The sequence below is a fragment of the Pelobates fuscus genome, chromosome 2 (assembly GCF_036172605.1).
Source record: "Pelobates fuscus isolate aPelFus1 chromosome 2, aPelFus1.pri, whole genome shotgun sequence".
NCBI lineage: Eukaryota > Metazoa > Chordata > Amphibia > Anura > Pelobatidae > Pelobates > Pelobates fuscus.
In genome coordinates this window covers 8,179,239-8,204,819 of record NC_086318.1, presented here as the reverse complement: position 1 = coordinate 8,204,819, position 25,581 = coordinate 8,179,239, and the positions used below count along the sequence as shown (strand labels likewise).

The window sequence follows — 25,581 nt, the reverse complement described above, 5'->3', positions numbered from 1 at the left end:
TCCAAATATATAGGACCGACTGGTAAAGGTATGAATGGATTTGAGTGTTTGATGCCATCTGAGGGGAGGATAGAGGGGAAGAGGGTTTGGGGAGAGCTGCGGTAGTATGTCATTAAACATACTATCTATTAACACAAGGGGCTTAAATTCAGGTCAGAAAAGAGGCTACTTGTATAAACTACTGATTGACAGTAAAACAGATATCGGTTTCGTTCAAGAAACACACTGGTCTAACTCTACGCCTAAACTATGGAACTACAAAAAATTTCCAGTGGTCCATAGATCTAATTTGGCGGGAAAGAGCAAGAAAAGAGGGGTGGCAATTCTTTTTTCTGGTAGCTTGAAATATGAGCTGATCTATGTGGAGACTGACCCTGGTGGTAGGTTTCTTATAGTGATAGTTCGAATTAATGATATTTTGTATACTTTAGTAAATGTTTATGCTCCAAATCAATCCCCATACAGATTTCTGGGAAATTTGATGCAAAAGATTGACCGCGTATCGTCTGGTAGCCTAATTATCGGGGGGGATTTTAACTGCATCATAGACGACAAAATAGATAGGATTAGAACCAAGTCTGTTTATACAGACGGCAAGCAAAGAACAGGTCTATCAATGATGCAGAATATTTTGGCAAAAAACTGTTTATATGACGCCTGGAGAACGTCTAACCCAGAAGCGAGAGATTATACGTTTTTTTCAAATGTTCATCAGACATATACTAGAATTGATTACTTTTTGGTAAGATCGGAAACTTTGGAGCGAATTAAGAAGGTGACAATTGGACCTATAACATGGTCCGACCATGCACCTGTAAGTCTAGTCATAAAAAACAATCCGGAATATAAATCTAGAGACAAATGGAGACTAAATGAAAATTTATTAAAATCAGAAACTAATGTAGAAGAACTGCGCACTCAGACTAGAGAATTTTTTGAAATTAATGATACAGGGGATGTCTCCAATGCCATGCTGTGGTGCACTTTCAAATCATATATGAGAGGATGTCTCATAAAAATGGGTGCTATTATAAAAAAAAAGAAAGGAAAAGAGCTCAACGAGCTTTATATTGACTTGGCAAAACAAGAACGCTTACATAAACTTACCATGGATCATAAAATTTTGGAGGATATTAAAGAGATCAGGGGAAAAATATTAGTAAGAACTCAAGAAAAGATTAACAAAGCTATGTTAACTCTAAAACAGAGATGGTACTATGGAAATAATAAAATAGGGAAAAGTCTTTCAAATAAATTAAAAAATAAAAATAAACTTCAATCTATAAACTATATAACAGTTGGAAGTAAAAAAATGTTTTCTCCAACTCAAATAGCCAAAGCATTTGAAGACTATTATAAAAGCCTATACAATATAAAATTTAATGAGCCATCTGAGGGCGAAACAAAACAGTTTCTGGATAAATTGAGCTTACCAACAATATCTTTGGAGAAATTGAGCCAACTAAATGCCCCCTTTTCTATTCAGGAGATTAGTAATACCATCAAAGCACTAACAATAGGTAAAGCACCAGGCCCAGATGGCTTCTCTTCAATCTTTTATAAAAAATTAAGCGATATAATTTCTCCATATATATTAAGAACATTTGAAGATTTTGCTAATCATAAAGCCATTCCAACGGAACTACTCCAGGCCTCTATAATACCAATCCCTAAGATAGATAAGGACCCTACGTACACTTCGAACTATAGACCAATCTCTCTTATTGTCAGGGTACTCACCTGTTAGACAGACAGCCAGACGTGGCCGCTCCTGGACTTCCCAACAGGAGACTTGAACCGGGTAACTTATCAGTCCTAGTCCTGATTTCTACCTCTGAGCCACAGCAGCTTTACACAGAGACTACTGAGTCCGGTCCTGTTCATCCTGGCATGGCTAATACACCGGGGGCTGCACCTTGACTTGGCTGTGTCTCACCTGACTCTCATCGGTCATCAGCAGGGTATTTAAACCCAGCCTCTTCCTGTGCTCAGGGTCAAGTCTTTGATCTAGTGTTCCTGTGTCGTACCAGTGTTCCAGTTTATCTGCTTCATATATTTGACCTCGGCTTCTGACTACGTTTATTCTGACCTCTGGCATCCCTTGACTTCGGCTACTCCTCGTTGTTCCTGACCTCTGGCATCCTTTGACCTCGGCTATCCCTCGACTATCCTGCTGCTTCAGTCCTTGCCTGTCCTGCGTATTTGGTACTGCATCCTGCACAGCCCCCGTGCACAGACCCACAGGCCGGGTGAATTCTTACCTGACCACCTTGGCCTGTGGCTATCTGCAAGGGTGAGCAACATATCTGCGCTACAGACTCCCAACTCAGGTAAGACCCTGACACTTATCAACTTGGATATCAAAGTATACTCCAGAATTTTGGCCGATAGATTAAAACAAATTATACCCAACATTGTACATTTAGATCAAAGCGGGTTTGTAGAGGGTAGGGGCACATCTGATAACATTAGGAAATTACTGAACGTCCTATATCATGCAGATCAAAGTTTGTCTCCTTTTGCTGTGGTTACCCTCGATGCCGAGAAGGCCTTTGACCGGGTTAATTGGAAGTACATGGAAGAAGTACTGAGGGCCTTCGGCATCGAGGGTTTCTTTAAGGAGTGCACAATGGCGCTATATAAGGATCCTCAAGCCAAAGTATCAGGATACATGTTTCAATCAAACTTGTTCCCTATTAGAAATGGGACGCGACAGGGATGCCCTTTGGCACCCCTGTTATATATCCTTTCCATAGAACCGTTGGCAGCCGCGATCAGACAGAACGAAGACATCAGCGGGCTAAAAGTGAATAAGATGGAGAACAAAATTGCATTATATGCAGATGATGTTCTATTGACCCTCGCAGATCCTATTAGATCTATCCCAGCCGTATTTCGGCTAATTAACGAGTTTGGTAAACATTCAGGTTATAAAATAAATATAAAGAAAACACAAATCCTGACAAAAGGCCTAAGTGGACCAGGGGTAGACAAACTCAAAAAAGATTTTAAATGCGACTGGGAAGTAAGGAACATAAAATATTTAGGGGTAAAACTAGCTCTAGATTATAGAGAAACTGGAGAACTTAACTACACTGATATCGCCATTCACTTTAGGAACATCTTAAAAAATTGGCAGGGATTGGAACTTTCGTGGTTGGGCAGGATTGAAGCAGTAAACTTTTATCTCCTTCCAAAGTTGACATTTTTATTTAGTAATCTCCCGTTGAGGGTGTCATGTCAGACGATACGCGGCCTTCAAAGGCAATTATCAAATTATATTTGGCAAGACAGGAGACCTAGAGTCTCATTGGAAATACTACAGAGAGACTGGAAAGAAGGGGGGATCTGTTTCCCAGACATACAGAAACTATATATGAACAATATGGTAGCACACCTAATTAAGTGTGACAACTTTACAATGGCTAGACCAAACTGGATAGATATAGAAAAATCAGATCTCGGTGATATGGAACCCCTATCGCTCTGGTGGGGCGATAGTGAATTCCTAAAGAATATAAGATCTAGCAATCCGATGAATAATACAATGATATACATCGTTAAGCATCTGAAAAAGAAATACGGAATAAAACACTTATCATTAAATGCCCCATTAACAAGCCTAAAACTTTATATAAAGGATATAAATATCCAAGAATGGGAAAATTGTCGACTAGTAAGAATAGCGGAACTTTTAAATAATAAAAAAATGTTGCCATTTCCAATATTACAATCCAAATATAATCTCCCTTCGAAGGAAATCTTTAACTATTTAAGAATAAAATCCTTCACTATGGGAAAAGATTTTTCGGAAACTTCTATAATTGACCAGTTTGTAGAATTTCATCACAAAAAAAAAATTGCTTCCAGATATAATCATTTCGTAAGAAGTTATAGGCAAATAGACAAAGCGCCAGCAATGTATAAATGGGAGCAAGAACTTCATTTTTCATCCTCGGTTGAGGACTGGCTGTCGGGTTTACAAGCAGTAAAAAGATATATACATGGGGTGAATATACAGGAAGTGTACTTCAAACTAGTATATCGCTGGTACTTGGTCCCTACTCGCCTTCATAGATTTCAACCCACACTCCTACCAGACTGTTGGAGATGTGGTAGGGAGTTAGGTTCATTCTCCCACATCTGGTGGGACTGTGAGGAGTTGAAACCTATGAAATCAACCCTAGCGGAATTGGTAGATTTTATGTTTGAGGTTCGGACTGTGATCACGCCTCAAATGTTTCTGTTTCATTTAGATTTACCCAAAGGCAACATAAAACTAAAAATTCTTATGATTCATATCTGTATGGCAATAAAAATAGTAATGGCCGGGGGCGGGGCCTGACTGTGATGGCGGCCGGACGCATTTCCAGAGAGCTCCGGGTAAATCGTCGAATCTAAGCTACTTACCCGCACTACCGGAGCTCTCTTGGGACCAGACAGTGCAATACTGCACACCAAGGACAAACGACCGTCTTTGCACGCCCGGCAGCAGCCGTCCAGACTCAGCTCTCAACGGGCCGGAGTGGGGCCCAGCAAGCAGCACGGAGGGGAGAGGCGGCCGCTCTCCCAGCCAGGCACAGGCGGGCCTCTGACCGACCCTTGATGGCACCCTGCAACCCCCCCCTTTGGACCGGCGGGGGAGATCCCGGTCCCCACCCTGGAGGCCCACTCCCTTCGCCAGGATTAAGCGACCCTGCTTCAAACAGCATGGCCACCCCGCATGGCATACCAAATATGGCGGAGGCTGCGGACCCCAAGCTTGACTACGGCACTGTAATGCCTAGAACGCTGGCATTCCTGGACAAACTCCTAACCGACTTCTGGGGGACGCTGTCCCTCCAACAACCGGCACCTGCCCCACATACCTCGCACGAGCACCTACCTAAACCCACTCCCCGGCAGCCTCAAAAGATACGCAACACAAAGGAAACTCGAAAATGGCGCCAAAGACGGGGGCAGCGGAGCACAGAGAGCGGGAAGCGCAAACCTGCATCAGACAAGGGAGCCTATGGAGCCGTCAGCCAGAAAGACAAGCAGAATGAAGCAGGGAGAGGAGAGCAGGGGATGCAGAAGAAGACAATAATCATCACGGACACTGCATCAACCTTGGTCGAATCACTGTGCCTCATAAGTCATTTCAATACCTGGTATTGCACTCTGCCACAGAAGACACAGCACAGAGACTTTACTCAACCCACGCAGGGAATCGGCTGAAGAAGCATGGGGTCCGGGACTTAACCTCTGGTATCATTCCATTTCAATCCCCCCCCCATGCTTGCACTTGTTATGCTTTATTTTCGAGACTGTGTTTTCAAAAGCTGAGCTGCATTCTGTACATAGTGCAGCCAATCTGTCCTTTACTGTCTTTCCTCCCCACACACCCTCACACAGAGCCTGTTTCAACACTAAACTCTGCTCACCCCCAGTGGTCATCTGCTTACTGGTATAATTACGTTTAAACGACACCTACCACTTAACAAGCAACTGCCCAATGCCCATAGAAGCAACTGCAGGAGTGCCATGACCAGCATGTAACTTAATGTTTAAATTACACACAGGCAGCTCCTACCAAATGTGAGTTATACTACCTCTTGATAGGCAAGACATACCAAAGCGTAAATAATCGTATCAACTTACAATTTAATTATAAAATTGTGCATGCACCAATATATCCCATAATGTTACAATTGTTTATACAAAGCGTGAGGATTGCTGTTGGGGTACCCCACGCATGTGGTTTCTTATATGCACTGCAAAAAATAAAGAATTAAAAAAAAAAAAAAAAAATAGTAATGGCCAGAAATTGGAGAAATATGGGCGCGTTAAACTGGCAGGATATATGTACACAGATTGATTATCAACGCAGCATGGAAGCTGGGATAGCCCTAAACAAGATATCTAGAGAAAAATATAATGAAGTCTGGGTCCCTTGGGTTAGATTTATAAATCATAAAACTCAAACCCCCCCCCCCCATTTAGATGGCTTCCCGTAGGTAGTAGAGAATTCGGGATGTATGGATAAGTTGTAATGTATGGTATGTTTGTATGATTGTAGATACAGCAGAACATCGATAGATGTCTATTAGAAGCACGGTCCCACGGTTATTAATAATTATTATTTTATTGTAAAGTAATTTTGTGTACTGTGTATTTAAAATTTATAGCTGAAAGCTGTATTTGTACTTGAATGAATTTTTTTTTTTAAATGAAAATAAAGATTTATATATATATAAAAAAAAAAAGAGTGTACCAGAGTACAAGGAGTGCTGGATACTGTGAGAGTGTACCGGAGTACCAGGAGTGCTGGATACTGTGAGAGTGTACCGGAGTACCAGGAGTGCTGGATACTGTGATAGTGTACCGGAGTACCAGGAGTGCTGGATACTGTGAGAGTGTACCGGAGTGCTGGATACTGTGAGAGTGTACCGGAGTACCAGGAGTGCTGGATACTGTGAGAGTGTACTGGAGTACCAGGAGTGCTGGATACTGTGAGAGTGTACCAGAGTACCAGGAGTGCTGGATACTGAGAGTGTACCGGAGTACCAGGAGTGCTGGATACTGTGAGAGTGTACCGGAGTACCAGGAGTGCTGGATACTGTGAGAGTGTACCGGAGTACCAGGAGTGCTGGATACTGTGAGAGTGTACCGGAGTACCAGGAGTGCTGGATACTGTGAGAGTGTACCGGAGTACCAGGAGTGCTGGATACTGTGAGAGTGTACCGGAGTACCAGGAGTGCTGGATACTGTGAGAGTTTAGCGGAGTACCAGGGGTGCTGGGTACTGTGAGAGTTTAGCGGAGTACCAGGGGTGCTGGATACTGTGAGAGTTTAGTGGAGTACCAGGAATGCTGGATACTGTGAGAGTTTAGCGGAGTACCAAGAGGGCTGGATACTGTGAGAGTGTGCTGGACTACCAGGAGTGCTGGATACTGTGAGAGTGTGCTGGACTACCAGGAGTGCTGGATACTGTGAGAGTGTGCTGGATACTGTGAGAGTGTGCTGGAGTACCAGGAGTGCTGGATACTGTGAGAGTGTGCTGGAGTACCAGGAGTGCTGGATACTGTGAGAGTGTGCTGGAGTACCAGGAGTGCTGGATACTGTGAGAGTGTACCGGAGTACCAGGAGTGCTGGATACTGTGAGAGTGTACCGGAGTACCAGGAGTGCTGGATACTGTGAGAGTGTACCGGAGTACCAGGAGTGCTGGATACTGTGAGAGTGTACCGGAGTACCAGGAGTGCTGGATACTGTGAGAGTGTACCGGAGTACCAGGAGTGCTGGATACTGTGAGAGTGTACCGGAGTACCAGGAGTGCTGGATACTGTGAGAGTGTACCGGAGTACCAGGAGTGCTGGATACTGTGAGAGTGTACCGGAGTACCAGGAGTGCTGGATACTGTGAGAGTGTACCGGAGTACCAGGAGTGCTGGATACTGTGAGTTTAGCGGAGTACCAGGGGTGCTGGATACTGTGAGTTTAGCGGAGTACCAGGAGTGCTGGATACTGTGAGAGTTTAGCGGAGTACCAAGAGGGCTGGATACTGTGAGAGTTTAGTGGAGTACCAGGAATGCTGGATACTGTGAGAGTTTAGCGGAGTACCAAGAGGGCTGGATACTGTGAGAGTTTAGTGGAGTACCAGGAATGCTGGATACTGTGAGAGTGTGCTGGACTACCAGGAGTGCTGGATACTGTGAGAGTGTACTGGAGTACCAGGAGTGCTGGATACTGTGAGAGTGTACCGGAGTACCAGGAGTGCTGGATACTGTGAGAGTGTACCGGAGTACCAGGAGTGCTGGATACTGTGAGAGTGTGCTGGAGTACCAGGAGTGCTGGATACTGTGAGAGTGTGCTGGAGTACCAGGAATGCTGGATACTGTGAGAGTTTACCGGAGTACCAGGAGTGCTGGATACTGTGAGAGTTTACCGGAGTACCAGGAGTGCTGGATACTGTGAGAGTTTACCGGAGTACCAGGAGGGCTGGATACTGTGAGAGTTTACCGGAGTACCAGGAGGGCTGGATACTGTGAGAGTGTACCGGAGTACCAGGAGGGCTGGATACTGTGAGAGTGTACCGGAGTACCAGGAGGGCTGGATACTGTGAGAGTGTACCGGAGTACCAGGAGTGCTGGATACTGTGAGAGTGTACCGGAGTACCAGGAGTGCTGGATACTGTGAGAGTGTACCGGAGTACCAGGAGTGCTGGATACTGTGAGAGTGTACCGGAGTACCAGGAGTGCTGGATACTGTGAGAGTGTACCGGAGTACCAGGAGTGCTGGATACTGTGAGAGTGTACCGGAGTACCAGGAGTGCTGGATACTGTGAGAGTGTACCGGAGTACCAGGAGGGCTGGATACTGTGAGAGTGTACCGGAGTACCAGGAGGGCTGGATACTGTGAGAGTGTACCGGAGTACCAGGAGGGCTGGATACTGTGAGAGTGTACCGGAGTACCAGGAGGGCTGGATACTGTGAGAGTGTACCGGAGTACCAGGAGGGCTGGATACTGTGAGAGTGTACCGGAGTACCAGGAGTGCTGGATACTGTGAGAGTATACCGGAGTACCAGGAGTGCTGGATACTGTGAGAGTATACCGGAGTACCAGGAGTGCTGGATACTGTGAGTTTACCGGAGTACCAGGAGGGCTGGATACTGTGAGAGTGTACTGGAGTCCCAGGATTGCTGGATGCTGTCAGTGTACCGGACTACTAGATACTGTGAGAGTGTTAAACTAAATGCACAAGTCTACTACTATTATTATTTATATAGCGCCATCAGATTCCGTAGCGCTGTACAATGGGTGGACTAACAGACATGTAATTGTAAACAGACAACTGGACGTGGAGGGGGTGGAGGGCCCTGCTCAATGAGCTTACATGCTAGAGGTAGTGGGGTATAGTGACACAAAAAGTAAAAGTAGGGGTACGAAGTAGGTTGTTAGAAAAGTATTCACTGAGGGCTTAGTAGGTAATTTTTGACAGTTGCAGGAGAGGAGTCATGGGGGTGGAGGATGAAAATCTGCTAGCAGTTTAATTGATATGCTTTCTTGAAGAAGTGAGTTTTCAATGATTTTTTGAATGAGTGGAGACTGGGTGAAATTCTTACGGAGAAGGGAAGGGAGTTCCACAGAAGAGGTGCAGCCCCGGGGATGTCTTGGAGGCGAGGTGGGAGTACGGACAGAGGATATACGTAGGTCTTTGGCAGAGCGCAGGGGCCTCAGCGGGACATAATTGTGTATTAGGGAGGATAGGTAGGTTGGAGCAGCAGCACCAGATTTTAAATTAAGCCCTATATCTAACTGGAAGCTAATGCAGGGACTGACAGAGCGGGGAGGCGTGAGAGGTGCAAGCGGACAGGAAAATTAGCCTCGCCGCCACATTCGTTATAGATTGCAGTGGTGCAAGCTGGGAACACGTAAGACCACTGAGAAGGAGATTGCAGTAGTTAAGGTGAGAGAGAACAACAGCATGGACCAGCAACTTAGCCGCATCCTGCTTTAAATAGGGGCGGACGCACGCTATGTTTTTGAGATGGAAGCGACAGGATTTGGCGATTGATTGGGCATGAGGGGTGAAGGAGAGGTTTGAGTAAAAAAGAACACTTAGGCAGCGAGCCTGCGAGGTGGAGGTGATGGTAGCGCTGTTGACTTGGAGGGAGACAGACACGGGAGTAGTAACACTTGAGGGAAGAAAGACCAGAAGTTCTGTTTTGGACAGGTTGAGTTTAAGGAAGTGAGCAGCGATCCAGTTGGAAATCGCAGAGAGGCAGTCAAAGACACAAGTCAAGATGGGCGGAGTGAGATCAGGAGAGGACAAGTAGATTTGTGTGTCATCTGCATAGAAATGATAACGGAAGCCAAAGGAGCTGATGAGTTTACAAAGAGAGGCAGTATAGATGGAGAAATGTAGGGGACCAAGGACAGAACCTTTGGGGACACCAACAGAGAGTGGTTGGGGGGAAGAGGCAGAGTCAGAGAAATAAACACTGAAAGAGCGCTGGGAGAGGTAGGAGGAGCACCAGGAGAGAGCAGTATCCCGTAGACCAAAATTACGAAGGATGCGATGAAGTTGCTGATGATCAACAGTGTCAAAGACAGCAGAGAGATCAAGGAGAATTAGAATAGAGTAATGGGTGCAAGATTTAGCAGCAATGAAATCGTTGGATACTTTGGTCACAGCCGTTTTGACAGAATGACCAGCACAGAATCCAGACTGAAGGGGTCAAGCAGAGAGTTGGATTCGAGAAAGTCAGTAAATCTGGTGTACACAACTCTCTCAAGGATCTTGGAGGCAAATGGCAGTAGCGAGATAGGGCAGTAGTTGGATGGGGAGTTGGGGTCAAGGTTGGGCTTTTCAGAATCGGGGTTACAGTTGCATGTTTGAGGGGTGAGGGAAATGTGCCACAGGAAAAGGAGAGAGATTAAAAATTTTAGTGAGAGGAAAAGCAAGAGAGGGAGACAAAGTATGGATGAGATACGAGGGAAAGGGATCAAGGGAACAGGTGGTGGGGCGGGAGGACCAGAGCAGAGCAGAAACCTCTCTCGCTGTAGCAGGTGCGAATTAGTGTAGAATTGTGGAGGGAGTGGGGTTGGGTGATGTATTGGTAGGGGAAGGAGAGAAATTACAGATCTCTTCTCTGATTGTAGAGATTGTACTATAAACTAAGACTGAATACTCAATAACTTTTATATCAATAAGCTAGTGCACATTTAAATTCTATACACCATGCATTAAGTCTAAAAATACCATGCAATAAATATAAATACAATATCAGCATTATTGATGGTGTTGGAAGACTTGTGGACATTTTCGGAACAAAAGGTTAAACAGATTGAGTGACATCTGGTGGACATATTGTAATATTGCAACTAATTCCTATATTGTATATTAGCTGTTCAAAGTTTATTTATAATTATTAAGAAAGAAAATACTAAATGAAATATGCACAACGTCATTGATATATGTTGTTTTCGATTTATTCTAATAATAATTTGTGAATGAGAGCTTTAGAAGATAAGTAGTTGTGAATTTATACTAACAGAAAAAGTCTGCGATAAAAGGTGTCAGATAGAGTTCTCTATTTAAGAACGGATACTCTGAGAATGTGATACTACCCCATCTTATATTTACTGTCTACCAGCCCTCCATAGGGTGTAATATTCCCAAAGACCAGACATAACCAGTATTTACCCCCTTTAACATGCAATACAGGCAAGAGGGTACTCACCCCTCAGTCACTGCAACGTTAGACTCTGCTTTATGTGCAAATAGAAAGAGGGTCTCCAGCAGGATCTTGGTAGCACTTCCACCTTTCATTCGTGAAGAACCACTGACACCTTCAGGCTAAGATAGAGGAGGAAATGGTCAATGTACATAATGTATAAACATATCCCTGAGCAGGTCCACCAACATTCAGCCCTAGCTTGTAGGTAATTTCAACCAGTCCACTTTCCCATTAATTTGATAAACTCAATTTAATATTGAATGGAGTTAATTTCAGACAAATTAAAGCAACAATTGTGTCCCAAATTGCCTTGATATCTATTAAATTACCCACTAAGATAATCAAATTGTACACATTCATCAAGCTAGCTGAGTTTTGTTTAAGGACGGTGTCAGTTGATGTGTCTTTTAGGTTTGGGTTGTTTTGTCCTGGGTTGCAGGGTTTTGGTCTGGACGACCAAGTGGGGTTTTCTAGGTTTGGGTTGGTTAGTCAGTTTGGAAGAGAATAAATAGAAGGGATGAACATCAGTTTGATCTGGATAAAATGATCTGAGCTGTGTGTTTTGGATGAAAGGTTTTGTTTGGGTGGTCTTGGTAAAAAGATTATCTTCTGATTAAGATAAAAGTTTATGTTGAATTGTTGAGGACAAGAGAGTCTGCTCTGGGTGGATCTGGTGTAAGGATCAGTGTGAGTGGTCTGGACACGAAATTGTGTGTCTGGGTAAGATAGCCTGTTTGGGATGATCTGGGTGATGAAATCAAGGTGGGTGGTCTAAAGGAGAAGGGTTGGGTTAGTCACTTACTCCTACTGCAGGGTTGAGTATAAAGGCTTGTTGTGTGTCTTTTAAGTTCTGCATTCGTTCTGCTACTTGCCGAAATGTAAACTGCCATCCTTCAATGCTGTCATTCCTAGGAAATACACAATTAAGGAAAGGTGAATAAACAGTCTGCACAGCTCATCCGCGGTTTACTCTCAGGTGACAATTTGTATCTGAGCCGACCTTGCCATGTTAACTGGGTTAAATCCCACCAAAACCGGCAGAAAGACGTCTAGTTTCCTCATACAGTAATCCAGTTGTCCTGCGATAAATGGAGCCTGTAAAATACAGAGGAACAGGCTGGATAACCAATCTCTCCTAGTGTTTAATCCTAAAATCACCATGATACAGGTAATAAGTACATCTGTCACATCTGGCCATCATTCTCGTGTATCAGCCTAACAGCACTGTAACCAGTTAACACGACCAGAAGATATTATTAGAGGTTTCTATGCACTCTGAAAAGTGGGGAATTAAAACTTTGTGGGGGGAAAAAATAGTGATTTAACTTAAAGTAACACTGAAGGCACCATTAGAACTTTATCTTAATTGAGATCCTTCATCTCAAGGTGTGAAACTAGTTAAAAACAGTTTAACCTCAAAGCGGTCTAGATGGGGCCTGTCTGCTCGGCCCCTCTTTCTCCTTTTCGTCCTGAGTGCCGGTGATAGGCTTTAGATGAAGTTCTCGTCCTATTAACGGTTTCCCATTTAGAAGAGCACGTATGAGTGAATTGTTAAAACATCAAAGTGAATTCCAAATCAAAACTATACCGGAGTTGAATGGTCAATATAAATTCTAACATGCAGAAGAAAATACCTCCACAAGTAAACCTCATAAATACCTGTTTGTCGTAATGTTTTCTACAAAAATATGAAAATATTGCAATATTTTAAGGAAAGACTAGAAGGTGATGTGGCAGATATGTGATGTTCGGAAGCGCGCCGTCGTTATAAAACCAGAACGAAGCAGGTCTCGGCTCTGTATATGGACCGGTGAAGGGATCATACTCACAGACAAACCACAGGATATTCCAATATAGACAACTTTTCTTTTCCCCTCGCAGACCTAGAACAGGACACATGGGCTTAATTAACATCAGTTATTTAAAGGGCTAATCTATACAGATTATCCAAATAAAAACAAATATTTTATATGATCTAGAACAGTGATCGGGTTGAGTACATAGTTGTACTTTCAATGCAATCCTGTACATTATTTGGTTAAATGGTGCAGTCTAGACGTGCATTGGGTTTCAAATGAATCAAAATTTGTCAGAATTGTTGGTGATCGATAATATTTGTTTAATAAATATACGAGTAAGTGATATGTTTACACTAAGTGTAATGTTTGTAGTGGAGTCACTATGACAGTTAATTGGAAATGAAGTGTAGAGGGTGAAGGGAGTGACAGGGGCTGCACAGGGTGTTGGCGGCTGTAAAGGGTGAAGGGGGTGATAGGAGCTGTAGAGGGCGCACAGAGGCTGATAGGGGCTGTAAAGGGTGCAGGGGATGATAGGAGCTGTAGAGGGCGCACAGAGGCTGATAGGGGCTGTAGTGGGTGTGATAGGGGATGTAGAGGGTGCAGTGGATGATAGGGGCTGTAGAGGGAGTGATAGGGGATGTAGAGGGTGCAGTGGATGATAGGGGCTGTAGAGGGTGTGATAGGGGATATAGAGGGTGCAGTGGATGATAGGGGCTGTAGAGGGTGTGATAGGGGATATAGAGGGTGCAGTGGATGATAGGGGCTGTAGAGGGTGTGATAGGGGATGTAGAGGGTGCAGTGGATGATAGGGGCTGTAGAGGGTGTGATAGGGGATGTAGAGGGTGCAGTGGATGATAGGGGCTGTAGAGGGTGTGATAGGGGATGTAGAGGGTGCAGTGGATGATAGGGGCTGTAGAGGGTGTGATAGGGGATGTAGAGGGTGCAGTGGATGATAGGGGCTGTAGAGGGTGTGATAGGGGATGTAGAGGGTGCAGTGGATGATAGGGGCTGTAGAGGGTGTGATAGGGGATGTAGAGGGTGCAGTGGATGATAGGGGCTGTAGAGGGTGTAGGGTGTGATAGGGGCTGTAGAGGGTGCAGGGGGCGATAGGGGATGTAGCGGGTCATGGATCCCTGTGTTGAATAAAACCTCCTAAGGTTACACAATAACACATTTAATGACATTTAATTCTCTATAATAACTCACTTTTTTTAACTCCTCTTCGCCCATCATTGCATTATCTTCAGGGGCCTCCTGTGAGCTCACAATGGATCTTCACAATAAATACAAATATATATCAAATTCAAACTCCACACAGCATTTCCCCTGGATCCCAGGCAGTAGAATTGAAAGGTTATGGAATGCAAGCTCAGTCATTTGTAACTATTTTATTTATATATAATGAATATATATTACGTGTGCTTTTACAACTATTCTCAAACTATTTGTATGAATGCATTTATTTAAAGTAGACACCACTGCTGTATATAAAATGTTAGAATTTGATAAAAAAAAATTGTAAGAAACAATGGTAATTGCCGTTCTCCCTTTGGCAAATATGCTTATCGTGCGTGATAGAATTTAGGGTTTGTGTATAAAATCAGCTATTTGCTATAATGGGACTTTATTCCGTCCCCAGCTAAAATAACCTATTCAGGCCAACAGGTGGCAAACACTGGGATACCTACCGGTCCCCTCCTGATATAATATAGCTGTAACATGGCGTCTTGTGAAGACCTTTTAACAGACGATTGAAAGAATTCTGCAAAATAAATTACATTCAGTTTATTTCCTATATCAGTAAGAGACGATCATCCACTATAAAGGGAACAAGGACCTTCCCAAACAAAAAAGGTTTGAAAAAGATACATAGAACCTGTCTATACAGATTGGGTCTACCCATCTAAAAAGAACCTATCGATACAGATTGGGTCTACCCATCTAAATAGAACCTATCGATACAGATTGGGTCTACCCATCTAAATAGAACCTATTGATACAGATGTATCTGCCTGTCTGTCTGTCTATCCTCCCGTCTGTCTTTCTGTATGTCCCAAACCCTGGAATCCTCAAATATAACTTTCCATTAATGATTCTAAGTGTAGATATTATAGCGGTCTCCATTCATGATAACAATTCACCCTTTTATTTGTGGCTTTGTAGAATATGCACATTATTAGTGACCAGTAACTGCTGTCATTATCTTTTTGCCTCTAAACTTACCCCTCATGAAAACTTGTGAATTCTTTCTTTTTATTATTTTTTCAATGTGGTTTTATTGTTTGGTTTTCAGTACAAAAAAGGTTAACAATCCCCTCCCTAAACAGCCTATGGACCTTACAATGGTTTAGTCAGCATTTATTTACTGAAAAACAAGATGGACATTTTGTTATTTTCACTATTTCACAACCAAAGCCTCCTCTGCTGTGATATCTGTGTCAGCAGAACAGGGATATCGCTTGACGTAAACATGAAGCCAGACTACGCACAAGAATCCCGAGGGCAGCACAGGTCACGTACTATGATTTGGGAAATGCTATAAACTAAGCGAGGTTTGAAATGTTTTTTACATTGTGTTCCTATTACATTAAAGTATCCTTGAAATTAGGATAACTTACCGCAAGCAGCATGGCCAATCTTCCGGAAGTCCCACATCCACTCAACACGATCAGACCATCTTCAGGATTCTGAGAAATATCCAAACACAAAACTAAATCCCCGGGAAATTTATTGCCATTATTTAAATTCCTTCAACCAGCAGTTTTTGTTTGAAAACCAGGGCCTCAGTCTATGGTGCATACAGGGCCTCAGTCTATGGTGCATACAGGGCCTCAGTCTATGGCGCATACAGGGCCTCAGTCTACGGCGCATACAGGGCCTCAGTCTATGGCGCGTACAGGGCCTCAGTCTATGGCGCGTACAGGGAATCAGTCTATGGCGCATACAGGGCCTCAGTCTATGGCGCGTACAGGGCCTCAGACTATGGCGCATACAGGGCCTCAGACTATGGCGCATACAGGGCCTCAGTCTATGGCGCATACAGGGCCTCAGTCTATGGCGCATACAGGGCCTCAGTCTATGGCGCGTACAGGGCCTCAGTCTATGGCGCGTACAGGGCCTCAGTCTATGCCGCGTACAGGGCCTCAGTCTATGCCGCGTACAGGGCCTCAGTCTATGCCGCGTACAGGGCCTCAGTCTATACCGCGTGCAGGGCCTCATTCTATGGTGCATACAGGGCCTCAGTCTATGGCGCATACAGGGCCGCAGTCTATGGCGCATACAGGGCCGCAGTCTATGGCGCGTACAGGGCCGCAGTCTATGGCGCGTACAGGGCCTCAGTCTATGGCGCGTACAGGGCCTCAGTCTATGGCGCGTACAGGGCCTCAGTCTATGGCGCGTACAGGGCCTCAGTCTATGGCGCGTACAGGGCCTCAGTCTATGGCGCGTACAGGGCCTCAGTCTATGGCGCATACAGGGCCTCAGTCTATGGCATGTACAGGGCCTCAGTCTATGGCGCGTACAGGGCCTCAGTCTATGGCGCGTACAGGGCCTCAGTCTATGGCGCGTACAGGGCCTCAGTCTATGGCGCGTACAGGGCCTCAGTCTATGGCGCGTACAGGGCCTCAGTCTATGGCGCGTACAGGGCCTCAGTCTATGCCGCGTACAGGGCCTCAGTCTATGGTGCGTACAAAGCCTCAGTCTATGCCGCATACAGGGCCTCAGTCTATGGCGCATACAAAGCCTCAGTCTATGCCACGTACAGGGTTTCAGTCTATGGCGCATACAGGGCCTCAGTCTATGCCGCGTACAGGGCCTCAGTCTATGGCGCGTACAGGGCCTCAGTCTATGCCGCGTGCAGGGCCTCAGTCTATGCCGCGTACAGGGTCTCAGTCTATGCCGCGTACAGGGCCTCAGTCTATGCCGCGTACAGGGCCTCAGTCTATGCCGCGTACAGGGCCTCAGTCTATGCCGCGTACAGGGCCTCAGTCTATGCCAGGTACAGGGCCTCAGTCTATGCCGCGTGCAGGGCCTCAGTCTATGGCGCATACAGGGCCTCAGTCTATGCCGCGTACAGGGCCTCAGTCTATGCCGCGTACAGGGCCTCAGTCTATGCCGCGTACAGGGCCTCAGTCTATGCCAGGTACAGTGCCTCAGTCTATGCCGCGTGCAGGGCCTCAGTCTATGGCGTATACAGGGCTTCAGTCTATGCCACGTACAGGGCCTCAGTCTATGCCACGTACAGGGCCTCAGTCTATGGCGCGTACAAAGCCTCAGTCTATGCCGCGTGCAGGGCCTCAGTCTATGCCGCATACAGGGCCTCAATCTATGCCGCGTACAGGGCCTCAGTCTATGCCGCGTACAGGGCCTCAGTCTATGGCGCGTACAGGGCCTCAGTCTATGCCGCATACAGGGCCTCAGTCTATGCCGCGTGCAGGGCCTCAGTCTATGCCGCATGCAGGGCCTCAGTCTATGCCAGGTACAGGGCCTCAGTCTATGCCGCATGCAGGGCCTCAGTCTATGCCGCGTGCAGGGCCTCAGTCTATGCCGCGTGCAGGGCCTCAGTCTATGCCGCGTGCAGGGCCTCAGTCTATGCCGCGTGCAGGGCCTCAGTCTATGCCGCGTGCAGGGCCTCAGTCTATGCCGCGTGCAGGGCCTCAGTCTATGCCGCGTGCAGGGCCTCAGTCTATGCCGCGTGCAGGGCCTCAGTCTATGCCGCGTGCAGGGCCTCAGTCTATGCCGCGTGCAGGGCCTCAGTCTATGCCGCGTGCAGGGCCTCAGTCTATGCCGCGTACAGGGCCTCAGTCTATGCTGCGTACAGGGCCTCAGTCTATGCTGCGTACAGGGCCTCAGTCTATGCTGCGTACAGGGCCTCAGTCTATGCTGCGTACAGGGCCTCAGTCTATGCTGCGTACAGGGCCTCAGTCTATGCTGCGTACAGGGCCTCAGTCTATGGCGCGTGCAGGGCCTCAGTCTATAAAATAACTTGCAGAAACATAATATCACTGACTAATATATTTCTGTTAAGCTCTGTTCTCAGGCAGAAAGTCAGAGAAAGAAATTGAAATGCAATGCCTGCTCTTGGGTTCAATGGAAACAAGTCGGCTTTAACTGGCGATAATCTGTTCCAGTTCTGGGGCTCTAACCACATGGCATACCAGTAAAACACGCCATGCTGCCCTCTCTGTCTGCCACCACATTCTAATCAGATACCTTGAGAACTTCCCGCACTCGTTTTGCAATGTCTGCCACCGTTCTCAGGACGGACTCGCTGTACAGCCTCTGGAAAATAAACAGATATATGTCACTAAATGCTGGAATATAAATCACAAAATCCATCATATCTCTGCATTAATAAACAAAATATCTTTCTCTTAAACGGGCACTGTCATTTCCCAGAATTATTTATGTTATGTATCTATAGATTTAATAAGAACCAGGTGTGAGGTGTGAATTACAGAATAAAGATAGGAACTGAGGGTGGACCCAAGCCCAAATGAGCTCAGGGGCACCAGGGAAGATTATATGAGTCTACTCTTTATGGACGAAAAATAAAAACACCTTTATTGTAGGGTATAAATTCCCCAGAAAAGTAAAGGAAACTTATAAATAATGCTAACACATCCAATAAATCGTATTGAGGGAGGTAGTAATATATACAACTGAGAAAGGAGTGAGCAATTAAATCTTACACAGTATAATACTTGAGACCATCTAATCAGGGGTTTCTTTAGGTATCTATGTAATCTGTGTATGAGAGACAATATTCACTGCTTGTAGAGGACTAAAAGCCCTTGAAAGAAATAAGGAAAGATAGTATCTCTTATAAGTAGAGCTATTAACTTAGTCAATTGTAGGATTGATACAGTTAGACATTAAAGCCTTAAACATAGTATCAATTGTGTCCAGGACTTGCAAGTCTTATGTGATATATTGCTATTACTTCTAATTACTGAGCTTCACCAAAGTGCCTAAGATGAGCTGTCCATGTAAGGGGTTAAATGCCCCAAATGCTTAGTATATTACTTTACACAAAAATGGAAAGCTTATGCAGTGGTTGTAATCTCTACAGGAGATTCTGTAGCATAGCCTAAGCAACAGATATTCACGCTGTTGCTCCTGTTGGAGAGTTGCTAAAACTTCACCAGAATGCCTAAGATAAGCTGTCCATAAAAGGGGTTAAATGCCCCAAGTTGCTCAGTATATTGCTTTACAAACACTGGAAAGCTTGTGCAGAAATATAGAACTTATAATCTCTCCAAAAGGTTCTGTAGCATAACTTTAAGAAACGAATATTCACGCTATTGCTCCTGTTGTAGAGTTACTAAACTGAAACATCACGGCCATTAGCTTTAAGAAGCACCAAATTGCTCTAATCTGATATAAACATCAGTCTCCTATATTCTCATCTGCCTCCCCCCACCTAGTGAACACACACAAAGTGCTGGTGATAGTTAAAAAAGCATAACCTAACGCACGTTTCGGCGCTATGCAAGCGGCTCGTTTTTATATCTCTTTACTTTTGTCCGATAACCAATCACAGGGCGCACCTATTTGGATTCTCTCGCGCCAGAATTATGATGGGCGGTCTAGGTGTCATAGCTCCGCCCATCCTCGCCATTGGGGGCGTGTGCTGATACTGCCGCCCATGTGATACTGATGTTATCATGACCAAAAAAGGTATGAGATTACGAAATGTCTTTGTTGCACATTATACACCTCTCCTGAAGAACGATTCAGGACACAGTTTTAATCCCCAAAATTGTGGAGGGCATATGCATATATCCTTATCACATACATGTCTATAGCGCAATTTATTCATATCTTAAAGGCACAGTATGTTGCAGGGAGCAAACAAGAAGGACAGTCACATACTTGTTGTCCCCAAGGATATGATGTTATATGTATTATTTATAGGATGCAATATGACCAGGGGGCGATTAAGCTATTAAAGGTACAGTCAATTACAGCAATCATAGAAAACTACAGTTATTATTTCAGAGATATAGTGTAATGTACATATCAAAGGTATAAAGGGTAGTTATTGCCATAAAGAGAGATATTTTATTTTATTTTAAAGGAAGGTAGAGGTGTATAGAGGTAACAGAAAATGCCAGCATATATACTTTAAATAATTCTGTTGTCCCCATATCTATCCTTGCCTTGTTATAAAAGCATCTCTATCATATGTGGTCTGAATATGATATCCCAGATGACAATGTACGCTCAATGTAAATCCCCATTAGGCTCATATGCTTCCCTGCTGTTTGATAGGGAGTGTAGTTAATGTGCTAGAATAGTGTCACAATATGAGTTAGCTTATGTTAAGTATTATAACCCTATTGTATCTTAGGTGTCAAATCAAACTTGGTCACGAGTAAACAAACTCTTATATACATATATACATATTTACAATTATGGATTTCCTAAGGTCACTCAACTAATGAAGGGAGTGAATGTAAACCCCTCGTTGAGTCCTTTGGGTGATAGGGTGTCCAGTTTGTGGATCCAGTAGCATTCCCTTCTTTTGAGTGCCTGGTCCAGATCACCCCCTCTCCTACCCATCTGGATCTTCTCAATGCCCGCAAATTTGATGCAGCGGGGTGTATCCATATGTTGAGATCTAACATGTCTGGCCACTGGGGTGTCCCTACTTGATGTCACTGAGTGGACGTGTTCCATTATTCGTTTCTTGAATGGACGTATGGTTTTGCCAACGTATTTCATGCAACATTTGAATGTTAGTAGGTAAACCATTCCAGACGTATTGCAATTAAAAAACTGTTTTATGGGGATTGTAGTGGTATCATTCGAATCCGTAATTGTTTTAGATCCCTTAGCGATAAAGCCACATGCAACACATCTCCCACATTGATATGTGCCCTGCACCGTTAACCAGTTCTTGGATGTATGTCTAGATGTGGATAGATGGCTGGGTACAAGTATGTCTTTTATATTTCTCCCTCTCCTGGCCGTGACAGACACTCTAGAGGGGATGATGTCCCTTAGGTGTGGGTCTTGTGTCAAAAGTGGCCAGAATCGGCTTAAGATCTTTTTCGCTTCTTCCCAGCCAGCATCATAGTTGGCTATACATCTAATTTGTTTATCCGTATCCGTTTTATTGTTTTGCAAAAGGGTTTCACGGTCACTATCCAGTGCCTTTTGGTAGGCTTGTTTCAGGCATCTTATAGGGTACCCTCTTTCTCTGAATCTTTCTCTTAATACCCTGGCTTTTAGCTTGAAATCCTCCGTTGATGAGCAATTTCTTCTTAGCCTGAGGTACTGTCCCACTGGGATACCTCTTTTCAGAGGGATAGGATGATAGCTCTCCCATCTAAGCATATTGTTTGTTGATGTGGGTTTACGGAAGAGGGTGGTGTTGATCTTCAAGGATTCGGTTATTGTGAATGTACAGTCAAGGAAATTGAGGGCTTGATCACCAAATTTCATGGTGAATTTCAAGTTTATGTTGTTCACATTCAATGTTGCTACAAATTCCTCAAAATATTGCTTGGTACCTGTCCATATCACTAGGATATCATCTATGTACCGTTTTCATGCATAGATGAAGTCCGTATAATGTGAATTTTGTGCAGAGAATACCACCTAATTTTCCCACCAACCCAGGTGCAGGTTGGCATATGCAGGGGCACAAGATGTCCCCATAGCGGTCCCCTGCACCTGGTGATAGTACTTATTCTGGAATAAGAAGAAATTATGAATCAAGATGAATCTCAGTAGGTTTAGTACAAACTTTGTATGGGTGTCATGTTCTGGACCTCTTTTCTCCAGAAAGTAACCCACATGGTCTAGCCCACTTGAATGTGGGATAGATGAGTATAGGCCTTCTACGTCCAGGCTACAGAGTACTGACCCTCTTGGTACCGTCAATGATTTCAGGTATTTCAGAGTATCCTTTGTGTCCTTGAGGTAAGAGGGTAGGGTTTCTACATATGGCCGTAAGATTCTATCCACGCATATGCTTCCCTTACTGGTGAGATTATTGGACCCTGAAACGATGGGTCTAGCTGTAAGTGTTTCATATTGTTTGTGGATTTTAGGGAGGCCATAAAAAGTTGAAGTTGTTGGACATTTTATGAAGATACTGCAGTATTCCTCTTTCGTCAAGATGCCATCGTCATATGCTTGATCTAGGAGTTTTTTGTACTCCATTTGGTATTTGGTGGATGGGTCATTGGTAAGCACTCTATAGGTCTTATTGTCAAGGAGAATGTTTTCTATTGTTCGTACATAGTGCGGTTTGTTCATTACCACAATATTGCCGCCTTTGTCCGCCGGCTTGATGATGATGTTGTCATTCTCTTTTAAGCTACAGAGTGCCTTCCATTCTGTCTTGGATAGGTTACCTTTGGGTTTCATAGTAAGCATATCCGAATTGATCATTTTTATCATGTTGGTAGTGGATTCTACAAACATGTCAATATTTTTGAACTCCCTTAGGTTAGGGGTAAATTTACTCCTGGGTCGCAGGTTTGTGTATGGAGTAGATATAACGGTATCGTCATTATCCTCTAATAGGGTAACCAATTCCTGTAGGCATTGGTACTCTCTCAGGTTAAATCCCAGTTCTTTCGCCTTTTTTTCATCTTTGATTTTAAAGAATTTGTGTAAGGCTAGTCTTCTGCCGAACAGATTGACGTCTTTAATCCATTCAAAATGGTTGAATGGAGGAATTGGGACAAAAGATAGTCCTCTCATCAGGACTTCTATTTGGATAGAGGTAAGAGCGATATCCGACAGGTTGACTACTCTCATATCTTTGTTTAATATCTCCTGCGTGCCCTGCCCCTGTTCCTGGTTTGTCTGTAGTTTTGTGTTTCCCCCTCTCGGGGGGGGGCTGCCCTAAAAAAGTCACTCCTTTTTTGAGGATTCCTTTATTGCCCTGTTGTTTCCGATTACTGCTGGTAGTGGGGGTTGGTTCACTATCTGTGTCAGACGTTTCATATTCGGATGTCTCATAGTGGTCTGAATCCATCCTCATAGTTTTTTTGAAACGTCTGTACACGTTTCCTTTTTTATAGTCGTCATTATCACGGACAAATTTCCTGTGTTTACGGCTTTTTATATTATTCTGATATTTGTTCAAATTTTGTTCTAGTCTTTGTTCCTATGTACTGAAAGAAGGATCATCCTTACAGCTTTGTATATCCTCTATTGCAGTCTTAACTTTCTCATTGACAGTTTTCAATCTTCCTGCCTCAAATCTTTGCAGGATGTCCATAAATTTTTTTGAACAAGTATCAGCCGCTTCCTACCATTCTTTTAGTAGGGCAGGGTCATCCATTTCTATATTCGGTGTGGTCTGGATCCTCAGCCCCCTCGGTATCATAGATTTGCTTTGGTATTTTTGTAAAGAGGTTATTTCCCACCCCAGCCTTATCTGCTGTTTACACATATTAGATAAATTCCTGAATTTAGAGTTTATATTATCATGTTCAGGTAAATGTGTTACATCTTTATCTGAGAATACTGATTCAACATCTGTACACCATTGATTTGGTTCCTTAAGTTGAGACAAGAAATTCGCCATATCGGAATATTGTTATGAGAGAATCATGTATATAAGAGTTGACAATATTGTATTATGAGAGAATCATGTATATAAGAGTTGACAATATTGTTGTAGCGGAGAGCCGATCTTTCACAGCTATTCTCCACTAGAGATCCCAGTGAGGCTCAGGAACAAGGTGATGGTAAATCCACAGGCAAGGTTTCCAGCAGGTAAAGTCATACAGCAGTATCCCAACAGCAATCCCAATAACTGGACGACACACAGTTTCATGAGCAGAACTGACAAGCTTTATTCCACAGTGCCTTATAAAGCCCTCTCCCATGCAAGGGAGGAGGTTCTACCAATTAATACAGTGTCCAATCGGTAATTAGCAACCTCCCACACATCTCCTCCCCTCCCCTAGCATCATAATCCTCTTATACTGTACACAAATTTCCACAGTTTCTGGATGTAGCCCTAAACGTAAGGGTACCCCTTTAAGAATAGTATCCCCTGCTAGCCCTGATCTGGGTGAACAACATACTCAAAAATCACCCAGATCGGACCAGGGGTTCGGGAGTTATGACTAGGTATAGTTTTGACCAACCGCTGGGATAAAGCGTCCGAAAACAGTTCCATACATTTTGGCCCTGCGGTCGGTCACAAACAGGCGAATAGAAATAGGCGGATTACTGCTGTTCTGTAGCCTGGCGAGGATTCGGATGAATCCCCCAGTTCGTGGGGTTCTTTCTACCGAATAGCGGGCCGTTCGGTAGTTTCCCCACGAAGTATTGGGAGTCTGGAGGTCTCAGCGGTGTTTGCCTAGTCAAGTGTCCGATTTCGGTTCCAGACACTCGACGGCAAAACACCGCTGTTCGGTAGTCTAAGATGGCCGCCGCCATGTGTTCGTATCCCGAATGGCGGCCACCCAGAGAACAAAGACTACACTGCACGGATGGTTAATTACCCGTTTGCAACATTGTTGCAAACGGTAATTGAAGGCACATTTCACACAAGGTGGTCTGGTTGTTCGGTAGTTTCATTCCCTTGCTTTATTCGAATGATTCTACCGAACAACCAGAGGAATACAGTATTTTACACACAATAAAACTGGCAATATACACGAATACAATTATTCCCACGAATTTTGTAGGACAGCCCAGTACCAATCCGCTACAATTGTATTATGAGAGAATCATGTATATAAGAGTTGACACACTGTAATTGGTATTGAAACCTCTATTAGATAGAACGAATAATTATAAAGTAGTGAGACTCCTGATAAACAGGATCTATAGTGTGTCCACAGAATCTTAAGTAGGGGATAACCCTTGATTATGTAATAAATGTAGGAACTGAGGGTGGACACAAGCCCAAATGAGCTCAGGGGCACCAGGGAAAATTCTATGAGTCTACTCTTTATGGACGAAAAATAAAAACACCTTTATTGTAGGGTATAAATTCCCCAGAAAAGTAAAGGAAACTTATAAATAATGCTAACACATCTAATAAATCGTATTGAGGGAGGTAGTCATATATACAACTGAGAAAGGAGTGAGCAATTAAATCTTACACAGTATAATACAATTTTTATGGAGATTGGATGTATGGTTTTAGAGTTATGAAAGTTGGGTAAAAAGTATGTTTAACTGTATGTATAATTGAGTTTCCTCTCAGGATAAGGGGAGGGAATCTGGGGGATGTAACTGTGATATGATTGGTTGTTTTATCCCTCCCTGTGGGCGGTCCTGTATTTGCAACAACTGTAATAAAAGCCAGACTGGGTGTGCTAGCACCTCAGATCATCTTGTACCTTCATGAAGTTTCGGCTCATGTTTGGGGGATTGGAGAACAACACTCTGGGGATTGCTATAATCACTATACTCCCCAGGGTATAATCGCTGAGCTCTGCTAAGAGCTTGTTCCTGTTCCTGCTCTCTAGAATTCGGAGAGGTCCACCTACTGGAAGCTGGACCCTGGTCTTTGGTCCAGAGTGGGTGGAGTCGGTGAGACCCCAACCAAACTGCGGCGGTTCGTGGGGTCTGCAGTGGTTA

At 44.2% G+C, this 25,581-nt stretch overlaps 1 protein-coding gene across 1 annotated transcript in view; it reads right to left on the bottom strand.

The window, feature by feature from the left end:
• LOC134586403 (glucokinase regulatory protein-like) overlaps positions 1-25,581 on the bottom strand; it is a 163,488-nt gene that overhangs the window by 50,004 nt on the left and 87,903 nt on the right. The window contains exons 4-11 of the mRNA XM_063441904.1: positions 18,229-18,297; positions 15,636-15,704; positions 14,706-14,779; positions 14,224-14,290; positions 13,048-13,101; positions 12,219-12,313; positions 12,021-12,126; positions 11,222-11,337 (exon numbers count right to left, since the gene is read on the bottom strand). Coding sequence (XP_063297974.1) covers positions 11,222-11,337; positions 12,021-12,126; positions 12,219-12,313; positions 13,048-13,101; positions 14,224-14,290; positions 14,706-14,779; positions 15,636-15,704; positions 18,229-18,297 — 650 coding nt within the window. The remainder of the gene's footprint in view (positions 1-11,221; positions 11,338-12,020; positions 12,127-12,218; positions 12,314-13,047; positions 13,102-14,223; positions 14,291-14,705; positions 14,780-15,635; positions 15,705-18,228; positions 18,298-25,581) is intronic.